Here is a 13,901-nt window from a genome sequence, read left to right as displayed (position 1 = left end):
CACTCCAGTATTCTAGCCTGGAGAATTCCATGGACTGTATAGTCCATGGGGTCACAAAGTGCCGGACATGACTGAGCGACTTTCACACACACACACACACACACACACACACACACACACACACACACACCTGTGCTATACAGTAGGTCCTTATCAGTTATCCATTTTACACAGAGCAGTGTGTAATAATAGCAGTTTTATAATAAGGAACTATTGTGTCAGTCAAGAAGATCATGACTTCTGTTGAATGAATGCTATGTAAACTAAAAGAAACAAACTGATGCTGTTATAGAACCCAGAGGAACAAATAAAAGATTTCATTGTCTTCAAGAACTCCCAGAGCAGGTATAACGTGTTCACTGCTAACATCAGGTAATACCTCTTTTCGCTTATATCCTATGGGCATTAAGCCAGAGGATCTTGGGTCTAAATTAGTGTCCAAGAAAAACAGAGCGTGAGCCACTTATGTAGTGTTAAAATTCCCAGCAGAAATATTTAAAAATTAAAAGCAAATAAGATTGATTACTTAGTTTATTCAAAATGTTATCAATTCAACACATACTCCATATTTTAAAATTTGAGATTTTATGTTATTTGCTTCATACTAAGTCTCCAAAATTTGGTGTGTTTTGTACTTAAGCACATCTTAATGCAGACTTTCTTCATTACAAGTTCTCAGTCGCCACCCCGAGTACTGCTTACAGTGTTGGACAGTCCACGTCTGAACCTTCACTCTGAGCTACGCATCTAATCAGCTGGGAAATAGAGATGTTTTCTATGGGGCTGTTGGTTCTGGGAATTCAGAGCCGGAGCCTCTCTGAGGACCTTCTCACTGTTCATCTGACTCTTAATTGCTCTTGCCTATAAAGGAGCAAGTTGTCTGTGTCACTGTGTTCCAACCTTGTTGACATGACCCTGAGATAAAGTTTTATATGATGCACTGAATCCCCTACATGGGGCCATACAGTGTGTACTGGTGTGCTATGGTTTGCCAGCTGGGAAGCTCTCAGACTTGCAAGGCAATCTGCACCCTGAGGGTTGTCTGGGGGAGGGAGGCAAGCTTTTTATTGCAATCTGTGCAAAAACCATTCTTATCAATCAAGTGCTCAATCTTAAGTAACACCTCCCTCCCACAAAGAATGAGCAAGTGGCCTCATGCGCTCAGGTGCCCAAGCTGTTGCTGTCAGCAACCTGAGTTGAGCAAAACAAGCTCCTCCTGCCGCTGAGCCTTGAGGTCATCTTGTCCCATGTGGTTGACAGTGGGGCCCAGAAAAGCACTGTTGCAACTCCCAGCACAGCAGACAACAAAGCAGAAAGAGCTGGTGATTGCACAGCTGAAAGACGGGACCTGCTGACAGCCCCCCACCCCCACCCACCCAGCGCCAGCCCAGCCCGCCTTCAGCTGAGTGAAGCAAGGCTCTGTGTGGGAAGTGAACTCAGCCTCAGGAAGCATGTCCAGGCATGTGGGAAGCCCTTCAGAGGAGGGAGAAGGGAGCCGTTGTTCCACCCTGGGCATCAGGTTCTCCTTCCTGATGGTGGCCATTGAGCTCTCGTTCCTCTAGGCCAGCGGTTCTTGATTCTGTTTGAAACACCAATCAGAGTTCCCAAGACAAATCCATGTATAAACAAACGAGACTGCACAGGGTACATGGAATCAGTTCAGTTCAGTTCAGTCGCTCAGTCGTGTCCAGCTCTTTGCAACCCCATGGACTGCAGCACACCAGGCCTCCCTGTCCATCACCAACTCCCGGAGCTTACCCAAACTCATGTCCATTGAGTCAGTGATACCATCCAACCATCTCATCCTCTGTCATCCCCTTCCCCTCCTGTCTTCAATTTTTCCCAGCATCAGGGTCTTTTCAAATGAGTCAGCTCTTTGCATCAAGTGGCCAAAGTACTGGAGTTTCAGCTTCAACATCAGTCCTTCCAATGAACATTCAGGACTGATTTCCTTTAGGATGGACTGGTTGGATCTCCTTGCAGTCCAAGGGACTCTCGAGAGTCTTCTCCAATACCATGGGATGAGTACATAGAATGAGTCATCCTTAATTAATGTTCTTGGGCTAAGGACTCAGGACTACCTGAACTCAAAATCTGCCTTTAAGACTCTGCCAACTCTTAGCCACATGCCTTGAGTGAGTTAACTTGACCTCCCTTCGCCTTCCCTCTTCTGCAAAATGATAATAACTTCTTCATCGGACTGCTGTAAGATGAAATGAGGTATTGCAGACAGTTCAGCCCAGCAGGGCCCCATGGGAAGTGCTCAACAATATTCACAATCATTTCAAAGGCCTTTGGAACGGAGCTGACCTGGGAACCTAAGAGTGCTCCCCTGAAGGTGTACCCTGAGTACCATTAGCCTTTTGAAACATCAGATAACCAAGGAAAAGGTAGGTTGGGATTCTGATAATCAGAATAGTCAATTAAGGCAACTCTGTCAAGCTGAGGGAACTTTGTCCCTTCCTTTTCACATCTCAGTGGAAGGGAAAACTTTGAAGTCAGCTCTGCCATGTGGGAAGCTAAAGGTCAATCCATCACAACTTACATTTCACCCAATTTGTACCATTGCACCCTCTGCTCTGCTGTCCAACTGACTCTGGGGAGGGACATGACGTCTCTTTCCTGTCTGATTCATTAGACAGGAGTCAACATGAATAGATTCAGCCTATAGCTCTAGGATTCTTCCCACTCCAGTACTCTTGCCTAGAGAATTCCATGGACAGAGAAGCATGATGGGCTACAGTCCACGGGGTCGCAAGAGTTGAACATGACTGAGCGAATAAACCACCACCATAGCTCTAGCACTCTGCTTCTCTTTTTCCTTGGGTCATGTTGCCTGACTTCTAAAGCCTTGGATTAGCAGTCGAAACAGCCTCAGATCCTTCCTTGATAAGTGTTTGCCAGGCACCACACGTCTCAGCTACTCCACCCATCCTGTGCTGCCCCTTCTCATCTCCAGCTTCCTTCTTTGCCCTCCCTCGGAATGCCGATGGTGAGCATTGTTGAGCAGCTATTCCGGAATCTGAACCCAGTGAAGTCTTCTAAAGCAGAGGAGCCAGAAATGCAAGATGAGTCATCTATATTCTGAGGGCAGAGGCTTTATTCAAAGGAGAAATTCCACTTTCCTCTAGAGGAACTTCTTAAAGGTTCGGTGATGTCTGAAATCTGGAAACACCCCAAAGACCTTTAAATAATATTTGGTTCCCTGACTAATTCAAGCCTCCCAACCTGCTCTAAAATCTGCCTTGCCACCAAACCTGCTCTCAAAACAAGGTCTCTTTTTCAGGAACAAGCTGTGAACCACCCAGCTTTGCAAAATAGCCTGAAAATATTTTTTAAAAACATGCTTGGCCCCGTCATCATCATCATCTTCCTAGGAAGGTAATGCACCTGCTCTGAGCCTTCTTCTTTTCATCCGTACAAATAACGACCTGGCAGATTTACTGTGAGGGCCAAATGAACTTGTCATGGAGCTTGGCTCCTGGTGGCCCCTGAAGGTGTTGTCCCTCCTTATCCTTCACAGGTTTGCTAAGAGTTAGTCTGCAGGTGTTTTATAAATTGAGAGGAGCTATATAAATGCAGAGTGATGCAGTGTAAAGTTGGCCAGCTTAGAAGGTCTGGCTTTCCCCACTTTAAAAATATAGGAAACCTGGTTTCTACTTCCAACGGCCTGCCAGCCCTATCACATGAGGTATCTTGGCTGTTTCCAGACTATGTTACAAAACTCTGGAATGTTGGCTTCTGGTCTTCTCAAACTATTGTAAATGAGATGTGTGGTTCCTTTGTCCCTACAAAAGGGGGAAGAGTATATACCGCTCCCCTCCTGCAGACCAGAGCAGCGAGCGTGTCAGAAATACAGCTATTGGGTCAGACTCCTTACCTCGGACACCTCACCCGTGAAAGACATGAAACAATGAAGATCTGCACTTTTTAGAGGCAATGGGATGCCTGGATTGGCAAGGGGCTTGGTTTTTATTGATTTCTCAATGCAAATGACTATGTGGAGGGAGGGACATGTGGAGGGTGCTGCAAAGCATTGTTGAACACGTGGGTTTTTGAAGAGAGAGACTGTAGGAAACCAGAGTTGAGCTGGAGACAGTGTGGCCTGCTAGGCAGTGGAAGCCTGGGTTCGGGACTCCCCTCTCCTGCTAAACTGATGGCTCACTGTAGCTGGCTGCTTCGTCTTTTGGGGTCTCAGCTGCCCTGGAGAATAAAGTTATGGTTGTTAGATCAGGGGGTACCCCTTCCACACCCACACTCATACCCACATGGGTCATCCAGCTAGGATGCCAGCGCTGATTTACATAAAGAAGAGTGAGAGGCAATACTTCCTGCTGGTGTCAAAGCACCCTCCAGGTCTTGGCCCCTCACTGGTCTTGAGCATCACCTCTCTTCTAAGGCACGTCATGAGTTCCACTCTGCGTCAAGTTGTCCTTCCAATTATAGGGTCACCAGAGCCAAAATGACCCTATGCAGAGTTCTTTTTAACAGTCCAGTAGTTGAGCACATGGAAGATGGGGAGGCTGCTTGGAGCAGTGGTGGTCCAAGTGTGTCCCCAAATCAGCAGCCTCCACATCACCTGGAGTTGTTAGTAATGCAGATTCTAGGGCCCTGACCCAGGCCTACTGAGTCAGAAATGCCAGCATGGGCCCAGCATCAGCATAACATGCTCTCCGGGGAAATATATGGCTCCCTGGAGTTTGGGAACCACTCAGAGCATTGTGCTGTCAGGCAAGTGTGATGTCAGCAGGGGTTCAGTGGGTTGCTACTTAACACAAATTGACATTACCCCAATCAAGTGAGAATCCGGCCCCCAGTTCCCATTGAACTGTATCTGTGTCTAAGCTACCTCTTAGAAGACTTTCTGTTTCAGGTCCTAGGGCAGGCTTAGGGCTGCGGGGCAAGAAGTGAGTCTGTGGAGTTAATATGCCGACAACCTAGATGAGATTCTGGCCACCTAAGACCTCTTACTGTTAATGAGGACTTGACGACTCCTCCAGGCCGAGTCAGCAGGAAGTGGTGTTGCCTTCTGATTTAGATATTGGCCGCCTGACCAAATTCAGTGAGCAGAAACCTAATGCAGCATTTCCACGAATTTCTGCAAGTCTGATACTCAGAAAGTGTTCAAGTATTTGAGATCTGCTAGTGGTGAAATGAACATTTAGCAACAAAGCAACCCCATGCAAAGGTTCTGCGGTGGTGGTCTGTGGCTCTGGGTCAGGTCTGGCCTTGACTGCTAACCGACTGCATGATGCTGGGTGATTTTTTTCACCTGAAAACTCTCATTGGCCTCACCTATAAAATAGAGATTGCTCCCCAGAGTTGCTTGCATGCCCACCCAGCATTTTTGCTTAGTGACAATGCCTTGCAGTCTCGATTTTGGACTGGAGACTGATGACTAGTGACTCTAAAATGGAAAGAGAGAGGAGGATAGGCTGAACTGTGATGCCTTAGCAACCCTGCTTCTTCAATGCTCGCCCAGCTGTGGGTGGTGCAGGCTGTACCCATCATTCTGGGTTCTAAATCCGACCCAGCTATGCCTATCTAGATTCTGTCTAGCTTCTAGATTGACTTGAAAACATTGTAATTCTAGAGGGGTCACCAGCCCATTCCAGAAGAAGGCTTATCTTTAAAAGACAGACCTCTGCTCATCCGAATCTTAAACTGTATCCACTTAGAGTGGTGTCTCAATTTTCTCTCCCCCTAAAATCAAGGAGCACTTTTCCCCTCTTAGAGGAAACTAAGGTTTCCCTCTAAGGTTACTTAGACCTTCCTCCTCCTAACACAATCTCAGAGATTCTGCCCAAAATTAACGTGCAAAGCTTTGTTTACCTCCTCCCCTTCCCTAAGGTATGGGCTTTATAAAAGGTTTTGCTTGTTAAAAGTTAGCTTTCTGAGCTGAGGACTCTCTCTCTCTCTCCCTTTCATTCTCTCTCTCTCCTTTTTTTTTCCTTCCTCTAAAGCCCATTGCATAACAATCTCCTGTTTTAACCTTTTGCCAAATCCTACACTTCTCACTGCTAGAGGTTACTGTGCAAATGTTTAAATAGGTAATGCCTACCTTTGAACCTCTATTGCAATAGGTTCAAAGGTTCCAGGAGAGCTGGTTAGCTACTGTCAGTACAATACACACTGGCTTCATGTGTGGTCCCAACTCCAGCGCTAAGGAAAAGGCAGAGGCTTTTGAATGTGGTGCTGAACCAGTACAGACAGCTGTGAGGGGCACATTTCCTGGAACCCAGAAGTGAGCAGACTCTTACAAGGTAAACTGCAATAATGCTACCCGCTCTATAGCTTATATGATATGGGATAATAAAGATGGGGGTGACCGGGGAGAAGAAAGTTGGATGTGTGCCTATTCTCAGCCTAAGGCTCTTTTACAAGATGAAACAGCATTTGTTTGCACAGTGATCTTAGTTGACCTGCATGGGAGGCAAAAAAAATCAGCTGCAAAAGGGGAGTGGAGACATGGAAGGAATCTGAACTGCTAACAGGAGATGGCCTTGGAAGAGAGAGTGGTTGATTTCACTAAGTGCAAATAAAACAGACTTAAAAGCTTTAAGGGTTATAGCCAAAGCAAGATGTAGGGCTCCTTCATCTTCCGTTTTGAAATGTCTGTATGATCGGAAAGGCCATCCGACAGCTGCAGCCCCTCCCATTTGGAAGGAAGCAGGGAAAGGAACCCTTAGCAGACTTGCTATCTGATGCTGGGGTCTGTACTAGATGTGTGATATACATTGGCTCATTACTTCCTATAAGGTAAGGGGGTATCATTCCCATATCACAGGTGAATAACATGCCTCTGGGCTCTTAAACAGCATGACCTGGGCTGCATAGCTAAGAGGAAGTGGGGCGAGAATCTGAGTCCTGATCAGTAAGCTGCCTGATGCAGAATTCTTGAGTGCTGTGAAAACTGTCCATTGTTCCCTCAAAAATTGGCAGTGTCCCTGGTGTGTGTAGGATTGAACAAGAATGCACCTCCAGGTGCTAGAGCTTTAGAACCACCCAGACTCTTCCAAACTTGAGCGTTTGATCCTGGAGGAAACCATCTTCTCCAGGCCCTAAGCTCTTCGTCTGGTTGGTAAAAGAAGAAAGCACCCAGGGAAAAGCCCAGCAGCATTAGAATAGCTGAGACTCGACACCCACTCTGCCATCGTCTGCTCTTTGCTGGAGGGAGCTGCCCCTGGGGAGATGAGCTTGGAAACTTAGCAAAGACAAGTGTTCCTCCGGCCAAGAGATGAACCCAAAGATGGAAAGGCGGGGTGCGGGGGCACCCTCATCCTAACCTACTTCAGCTTTCTTCCATGTCTAAAGTGGGATCCCATGAGGTCAAGGGACCAGCTCTTATGTTCTCTGAGATTGGGGCACAGCTCACTCTGGTTTTTATGGTTAGAAGCTTTGAGGAACTCCTCTGTGTAGAGAGGGAATCCTAATACATCTCTAGTGAAGACTGGAGCTCTTGTTGGATTTACTTTGAGCCTTCTTAAAGGGACTGAGGCTGGGGAAATTGCTGCTTAATTCTGGGGTGTCTGAGAGGTGGTGGGGAGAGATGGGGTTGGGAAGGGGTAGGAGAATTCATTTTTTTCTGCCTTCAAATCTGAGAATAGAAACTCCCATGCCCTTCTGCAGCCACAGCCATAGGTGAATCTGATGGGACTACTATGGGTCCTGATGCCCTGAAGACCAGTTCTCAAGACGCTTTCAAGGTGTCTTCACGTTCAAAGCAATTCTTATAATAATTGTTATTGTTTAGTCACTAAGTTATGTCCAACTCATTTGCAACCCCATGGACTATAGCCCCCAGGACCTTCTGTCCTGGGATTTCCCAGGCAAGAATACTAGAGCGAGTTGCCGTTTCCTCCTCCAGGGGACCTTCCTAACCTAGGAATCCAACCTGTGTCTCCTGAATTGCAGGCAGATTACCAGGGAGCCACCAGGGAAGCCCCTTTTACAATAATATCAAGAAGTAGCTTGCCTTTTCACTGTTGTTGTCTCACGAGTGTACAGCAAAGTTTTTCAGAGGCTCCTGCGAGATGCAGGATCAGTCTGACAGCTAATGGCATATGTGCTTGTGGATTCCTGATTTTACACTTTCTCAGATTTTATCTGGGAGGTGAGGGTGGGCGCGGCAAACATTTTGAATTAAACATTGGAGGTCTGAAGAGGATGTGTCAGAGGAAACAAACAGACTCTCCGCGCTGTCCCTGTGGTTCTTGATGTGCTTGTTTGGCTGGCTTTTTCAGCACGGCTCCAGGATCTGAGGCAGGCAAGCGGGGACTGGGCAGAGGCGACAATATGCGTGGCAGGCCAGCAGAACTGGCCTCCAGGTGTTCCCATGGTCCTGGGAAGGATGTGGGGGCCGAGGTGCCCTGTGGTTGGACCCCATTATCCTGGGAATCCAGCAGGGACCTCACCTCTCTGACAGGGGTGGTCTGCGAGGGGCACCTCCATCATCTCCGTCTGGTTCTCCGTCATCAGGCAGGCAGAGCGTGAGTTCTGTGAATGCAGGCTGGCTGCTGTATCAGCCCTCAGGGATTGCCAGTAAAGGCTCTGAAACCCAGCCAGAGGAGCTTTGGCGGCTTTTCTCCTTCTGGTCAGAACACTTCCACTTTCTGTTGTGAAAGAAAAACCAGGAAGTGAAGTCCCCGAGCACGTTAGAAGCCCGCTGTGGCCTGACTCCTGACTCAGGGCAGCTCAGACTCAGGGCTGACCGCTTGGAACCAGAGATCCTCAGCCTGCAGGGATGCTCTGAAGCCCCCCTGACCCTGGAGGAGCTGAGGTGAGGGGTGAGGACTTACAGCGACTCGTGCCAGGACTCACCGGCACTCAGAGCCAGGAGGTTCCATTTGCTGGGAGCACCAAGAGATGTGGTCCCCTCACAGGGTAAGGGGGCAGCTGGAGGTGTATTTGGCAAGGGGTCTTGTGGGTGTGGGGCAGAAGCCTGGGGGAGCATCCTGACCCCCAGCTCTGGGGAGCTTGGAACTTCCTGTGTCCCAAGCACGTGTCGGCACTTGCTTTCTCCCCGGTCTCTGAAGGACTTTTTTAAACCCTTCTCATTAGGAAGGTCAAGGGGGAGGAGGAATGTGGAGCAGGAATTGGTTTTCTTTTCTCCTGCCTCTCTTGGGGAAGGGAACCACAACCCAGACCCCTTTTTGAGGACCTGAGGCTCTGCCTATAGCTCCCCTGGGCTGCGCTGGGAGGGAAGAGAAGGTTGCTACCGAGTCATGTTTGACTCTTTGTGACTCCATGGTATGCTAGGCCCCTCTGTCCATGGAATTTCCCAGGTAAGAATGCTGGAGTCGTCATTTCCTTCTCCAAGGGATCTTCCCAACTCAGGGATCTGGGCTGGAGGGTGCCCTCGATTTTCCTGATGGATTTTGAGACCTTCCAAGGGGAAGAGCTGCTGGATGTGTGACGGATGGAATGAATGCTTTCTGGATGAAGCTGGGTCTATTTTAAGGGGTAGGGCCACAAGTTGGCCTTCAAGGAGTGAGTGTTGGGAAGGGATTTCATGACTGGGGCTTACTCCCTTCTGTGGGTATCTGTCTTTTTGGTGATTTGAAAAGCAGGATTGAATCTAAACTCCGATTTGTAGGTAATTGGTAGTCTTCAAAAGTAATAAAATTAAGCTAAATTTAATTTAATTTAAAAACAAAAGATTGATTCAGCTAAAGATTTTAAAAAGGAGTCATTGGTTTGGGGGATACTGCCCTCTATATTCCAGCATGGGAGTTACTTTATGGTTTTTCCCTCCAATTGATAAATATTTGAGGTTGAACACTGAATAGTCTTGGAAGAGACGTCATATAACATCTTGTAAGTATCACTTATGCAGCTGGCACAAAAAAAGGAACAGAACCAGAAATAAAACAAGAGTCACAAATAATTATAGAACAGACAGACAATAGAGCTAAGTAAAGTAGATTATATGAAATAAGATGCATGTCGGGGTGGCAAAGTCTGACAGAATGCAAGGCAGGCACACCCCAGATAAACATAGTTCAATTCAGTCCCTAGGTCGGGAAGATCTCCTAGAGAAGGAAATGGCAAACCATTCCAGTATTCTTGCATGTAAAATCCCATGGATGGAGGAGCCTCGTAGGCTACAGTCCTTGGGGTCACAAAGAGTCAGACACGGCTGAGCAACTTCATTCATTCAATGTAATTTTTTTTTTTTTCCTAAATATTATCCAGACCAAACAGGGTGCTTCAGCCAAGTATATTTGTTGAGGTCCTGACCTAAAATAATCTTTTCTCCAAGTCATATTCTAACTCTCTGGGGGCAATGACACCTAAAATAATATCAGTATATCATTGAATGCCTAAATGCTAAACATGCAGTGGGGGCTCCAGATAAAAGAAGTAGGCTGGGGGTTAGGGGAGGAGAAAGTATACGGAAATGAAGCGGGAGAGGGAAGAGGAAGCCAGTTAAGCACCAGATCATCATGGGTACTCTGACATTAACTAAGACAATATTAGGAGATAGGTGGTGAAGAGAGCAGGCTCAGAGGGGTGAAGCCAGTTGTCAGCTGGAACTGAAGCTACAGTCCATGCGATGCTAAAAGACATGTTCCATCCACCTCTGTGTAGAGTTAGCCTTTCTTTGGATTTCCTAAATATTTTCACTTGTAAAGAGATTCTTATGTATGGTGACGTAGGTGGTAGGTAGGTAGGTAGGTAGGTAGGTAGATATTGACTTCATGTATCTATTGGAGACTATTTAGGTTGACATTTTTCTAGAATGCAAGTAATACAGCTATCATTCATTGACTATTTACTGTGGGGGCAGTGCTGTGTTTACTGTTTTATGGGGCTTTCATCTCTTGATCTTCAAAAACAGTCCTATGAAGTAGGTATATTTTTTTGTAGATGGGGAAACCAAGATGGAACCAACTGGATACAGTATGAAAAGACTGGAGTGGAGTCTGGCTCATTTAGTTCTGAGGGCAAACTCTGCCTCCATCTCTGATGAGTCTAGTTTAGTACATGGACCTAAGAGTAAGAAACTAGGAGAAATTTCTTTCTTGAAAATCCTCCCACCCCATGTCCATGGCAGTGGAAAGCAGATCCATCGGTGGTTGCCAGGGGTAGGGAGGAAAGAAGAGTAACTGCCTAATGGGGAGAGGATTTCCTTTGGGGATGGCGAAAGTGTTTCGAACCTAGATAGCGGTGGTTGTACAACATTATGAATGTACTAAGTGCCCACTGAATTGTTCACTTTTAAGTGGTTCATTTTATAAAGTTACATGATTGAACCCCACCCCCCTCAAAAAAAAACAACTCCCACTTCTTGGCCGGTGAATTCCTAAACCAGGATTGGGAGATTTCTCAGAAATCAGGAATGTGATTTCTGTTTCTGTCTCTCATATGCCTGGCCAGCAGATGAACTGACTCCCATTTGAGATATGACCTCAGGTGACCCATGTCTGGAACCATCCTGCCAGGGTGACGTGTTTGCAGCAGCCCTGAGGTCAGCCTTTGCTTTTACTCTGACCACACCCAGTTGTAGACATATACTGGTCTGTTTCCTCCCACGTGTAACTGTGCATCCTGAGATCAGAAATGCACTTCTCATTCCTCCCCTGGCACAGAGCCTGGTATTTCCCAGGCTCTTAATTCATGTCATGAAGATAAATAAGAGCTTTGGATCTCAGAAGGTTAGGCAGCCCGTGGACTGCTGTTGCCAGGCCATGGTACCCACCCTCTGTTGGGGAGCTGGTTGTAGATCTCTGGGTTTCTCCATGGGTCATTCTACTCTGAGAGGTTGAGGTGGCTGTGGGAGGATGCAGGAGTTTCACAAGGTTGAGGGAGACCACCTGGTCTCCAATTAGAAATCCTCCGTTTGAATGCAAATGAGGGGATTGTAAGACATTTGCATATAAATCGAAGGGCAGTTACAGTACAAAGTCCATGATCAACTCTTCACTTTGGGGACATCTCAAAATAGAACATCTGATATTGACAAGGAGTTGGAAATCGAGTGAAGTGGAAGAGGCAAAAAGGAAGCTTGTCTTCACTGAGGGCGTCCCATGTCCCAGACAGTATACTGGAAGATTTATCCAAAGCAAGGATACTAACCTGCCCCTTCTGGAGTGCAATGGAGGGAAACTGATGCTCAGTGACATTAAGTAACTGTCAAACTAGGAGAAATCAAACAGAGCCACCCATCTGGTAGATGGTAGTGCTGATACTCAGGTACCTGGAAAGGATAGGGCCTTTACCCCTGGAGCTGAAACTTTGGGGAATAAAGCTTGCTGTTTACACATTGCCTTTTCATACTGTTCATGGGGTTCTCAAAGCAAGAATGCTGAAGTGGTTCGCCATTCCATTCACCAGCAGACCATGTTTTGTCAGAACTCTCCACCATGACCTGTCTGTCTTGGGTGGCCCTACCTGACAAGGCTCATAATCTCATTGAGTTAGCCAGGCTGTGGTCCATGTGATCAGTTTGCTTAGTTTTCTTGTGATTGTGATTTTCTGTCTGCCTTCTAATGGATGAGGATAAGAGGCTTGTGCAAGCTTCTTGATGGGAGGGATTGGCTGTGGGGAAACTGAGTCTTGTTCTGGTGGACAAGGACATGTTAAGTTCAGTTCAGTCACTCAGTCATGTCCGACTCTTTGCAACTCCATGAATTGCAGTGCACCAGGCCTCCCTGTCCATCACCAACTCCTGGAGTGCACTCAGATTCATGTCCATCGAGTCAGTGATGCCATTAAGCCATCTCATCCTCTGTCATCCTCTTCACCCCCTGCCCCCAGTCCCTCCCAGCATCAGAGTCTTTTCCAATGAGTCAACTCTTCTCATGAGGTGGACAAAGTACTGGAGTTTCAGCTTTAGCATCATTCCTTCCAAAGAATACCCAGGGTTGATCTCCTTTAGGACGGACTAGTTGGATCTCCGTGCAGTCCAAGGGACTCTCAAGAGTCTTCTCCAACACCACACTTCAAAAGCATCAATTCTTTGGCACTCAGCTTTCTTCACAGTCCAACTCTCACATCCATACATGACCACTGGAAAAACCATAGCCTTGACTAGACCTTTTTTGGCAATGTAATGTCTCTGCTTTTCAATATGCTATCTAGGTTGGTCATAACTTTTCTTCCAAGGAGTAAACATCTTTTAATTTCATGGCTGCAATCACCATCTGCAGTGATTTTGGAGCCTCCCCCCCCAAATAAAGTCTGACCCTGTTTCCACTGTTTCCCCATCTATTTTCCATGAAGTGATGGGACCAGATGCCATGATCTTTGTTTTCTGAATGTTGAGTTTTAAGCCAACTTTTTCACTCTCCTCTTTCACTTTCATTAAGAGGCTCTTTAGTTCCTCTTCACTTTCTGCCATAAGGGTGGTATCATCTGCATATCTGAGGTTATTGATATTTCTCCCGGAAATCTTGGTTCCAGCTTGTGCTTCTTCCAGCCCAGCGTTTCTCATGATGTATTCTGCATAGAAATTAAAGAAGCAGGGTGACAATATACAGCCTTGACATACTCCTTTTCCTATTTGGAACCAGTCTGTTGTTCCATGTCCAGTTCTTACTGTTGCTTCTTGACCTGCATATAGGTTTCTCAAGAGGCAGGTTAGGTGGTCTGGTATTCCCATCTCTTTCAGAATTTTCCACAGTTTCTTGTGATCCACATAGTCAAAGGCTTTGGCATAGTCAATAAAGCAGAAATAGATGATTTTCTGGAACTCTCTTGCTTTTCCCTTGATCCAGCGGATGTTGGCAATTTGATCTCTGGTTCCTCTGCCTTTTCTAAAACCAGCTTGACCATCTGGAAGTTCACGGTTCATGTATTGCTGAAGCCTGGCTTGGAGAATGTTGAGCATTACTTTACTAGTGTCTGAGATAAGTGCAATTATGCGGTAGTTTGAGCATTCTTTGGCATTGCCTTTCTTT

The 13,901-nt window shown here is 46.6% G+C and overlaps 1 protein-coding gene and 1 pseudogene across 4 annotated transcripts in view; one reads left to right on the top strand and one right to left on the bottom strand.

Annotated features, from left to right (window-relative positions):
• LOC102187292 overlaps positions 1-8,475 on the bottom strand; it is a 60,506-nt pseudogene extending 52,031 nt beyond the window's left edge.
• ACSL5 (acyl-CoA synthetase long-chain family member 5) overlaps positions 6,102-13,901 on the top strand; it is a 59,430-nt gene continuing 51,630 nt past the window's right edge. Inside the window, exon 1 of one of the 4 annotated variants that reach the window (XM_005698481.2) lies at positions 6,102-6,263. Coding sequence is in view for 1 of the 4 variants with exons in the window: in XM_005698484.3 (XP_005698541.1) it covers positions 8,866-8,883 (18 nt within the window). In the remaining 3 variants the exon portion in view is untranslated. Of the gene's footprint in view, positions 6,264-8,594; positions 8,884-13,901 lie in introns of those variants that run through there. The other 3 variants (XM_018041568.1, XM_005698483.3, XM_005698484.3) reach the window with 3 other exon arrangements.

This window comes from Capra hircus, chromosome 26 (assembly GCF_001704415.2).
Source record: "Capra hircus breed San Clemente chromosome 26, ASM170441v1, whole genome shotgun sequence".
In the NCBI taxonomy this organism is placed as follows: Eukaryota; Metazoa; Chordata; class Mammalia; order Artiodactyla; family Bovidae; genus Capra; species Capra hircus.
Note: the sequence above shows the minus strand (reverse complement) of the source record. Positions and strands in the feature narration are given on the sequence as shown.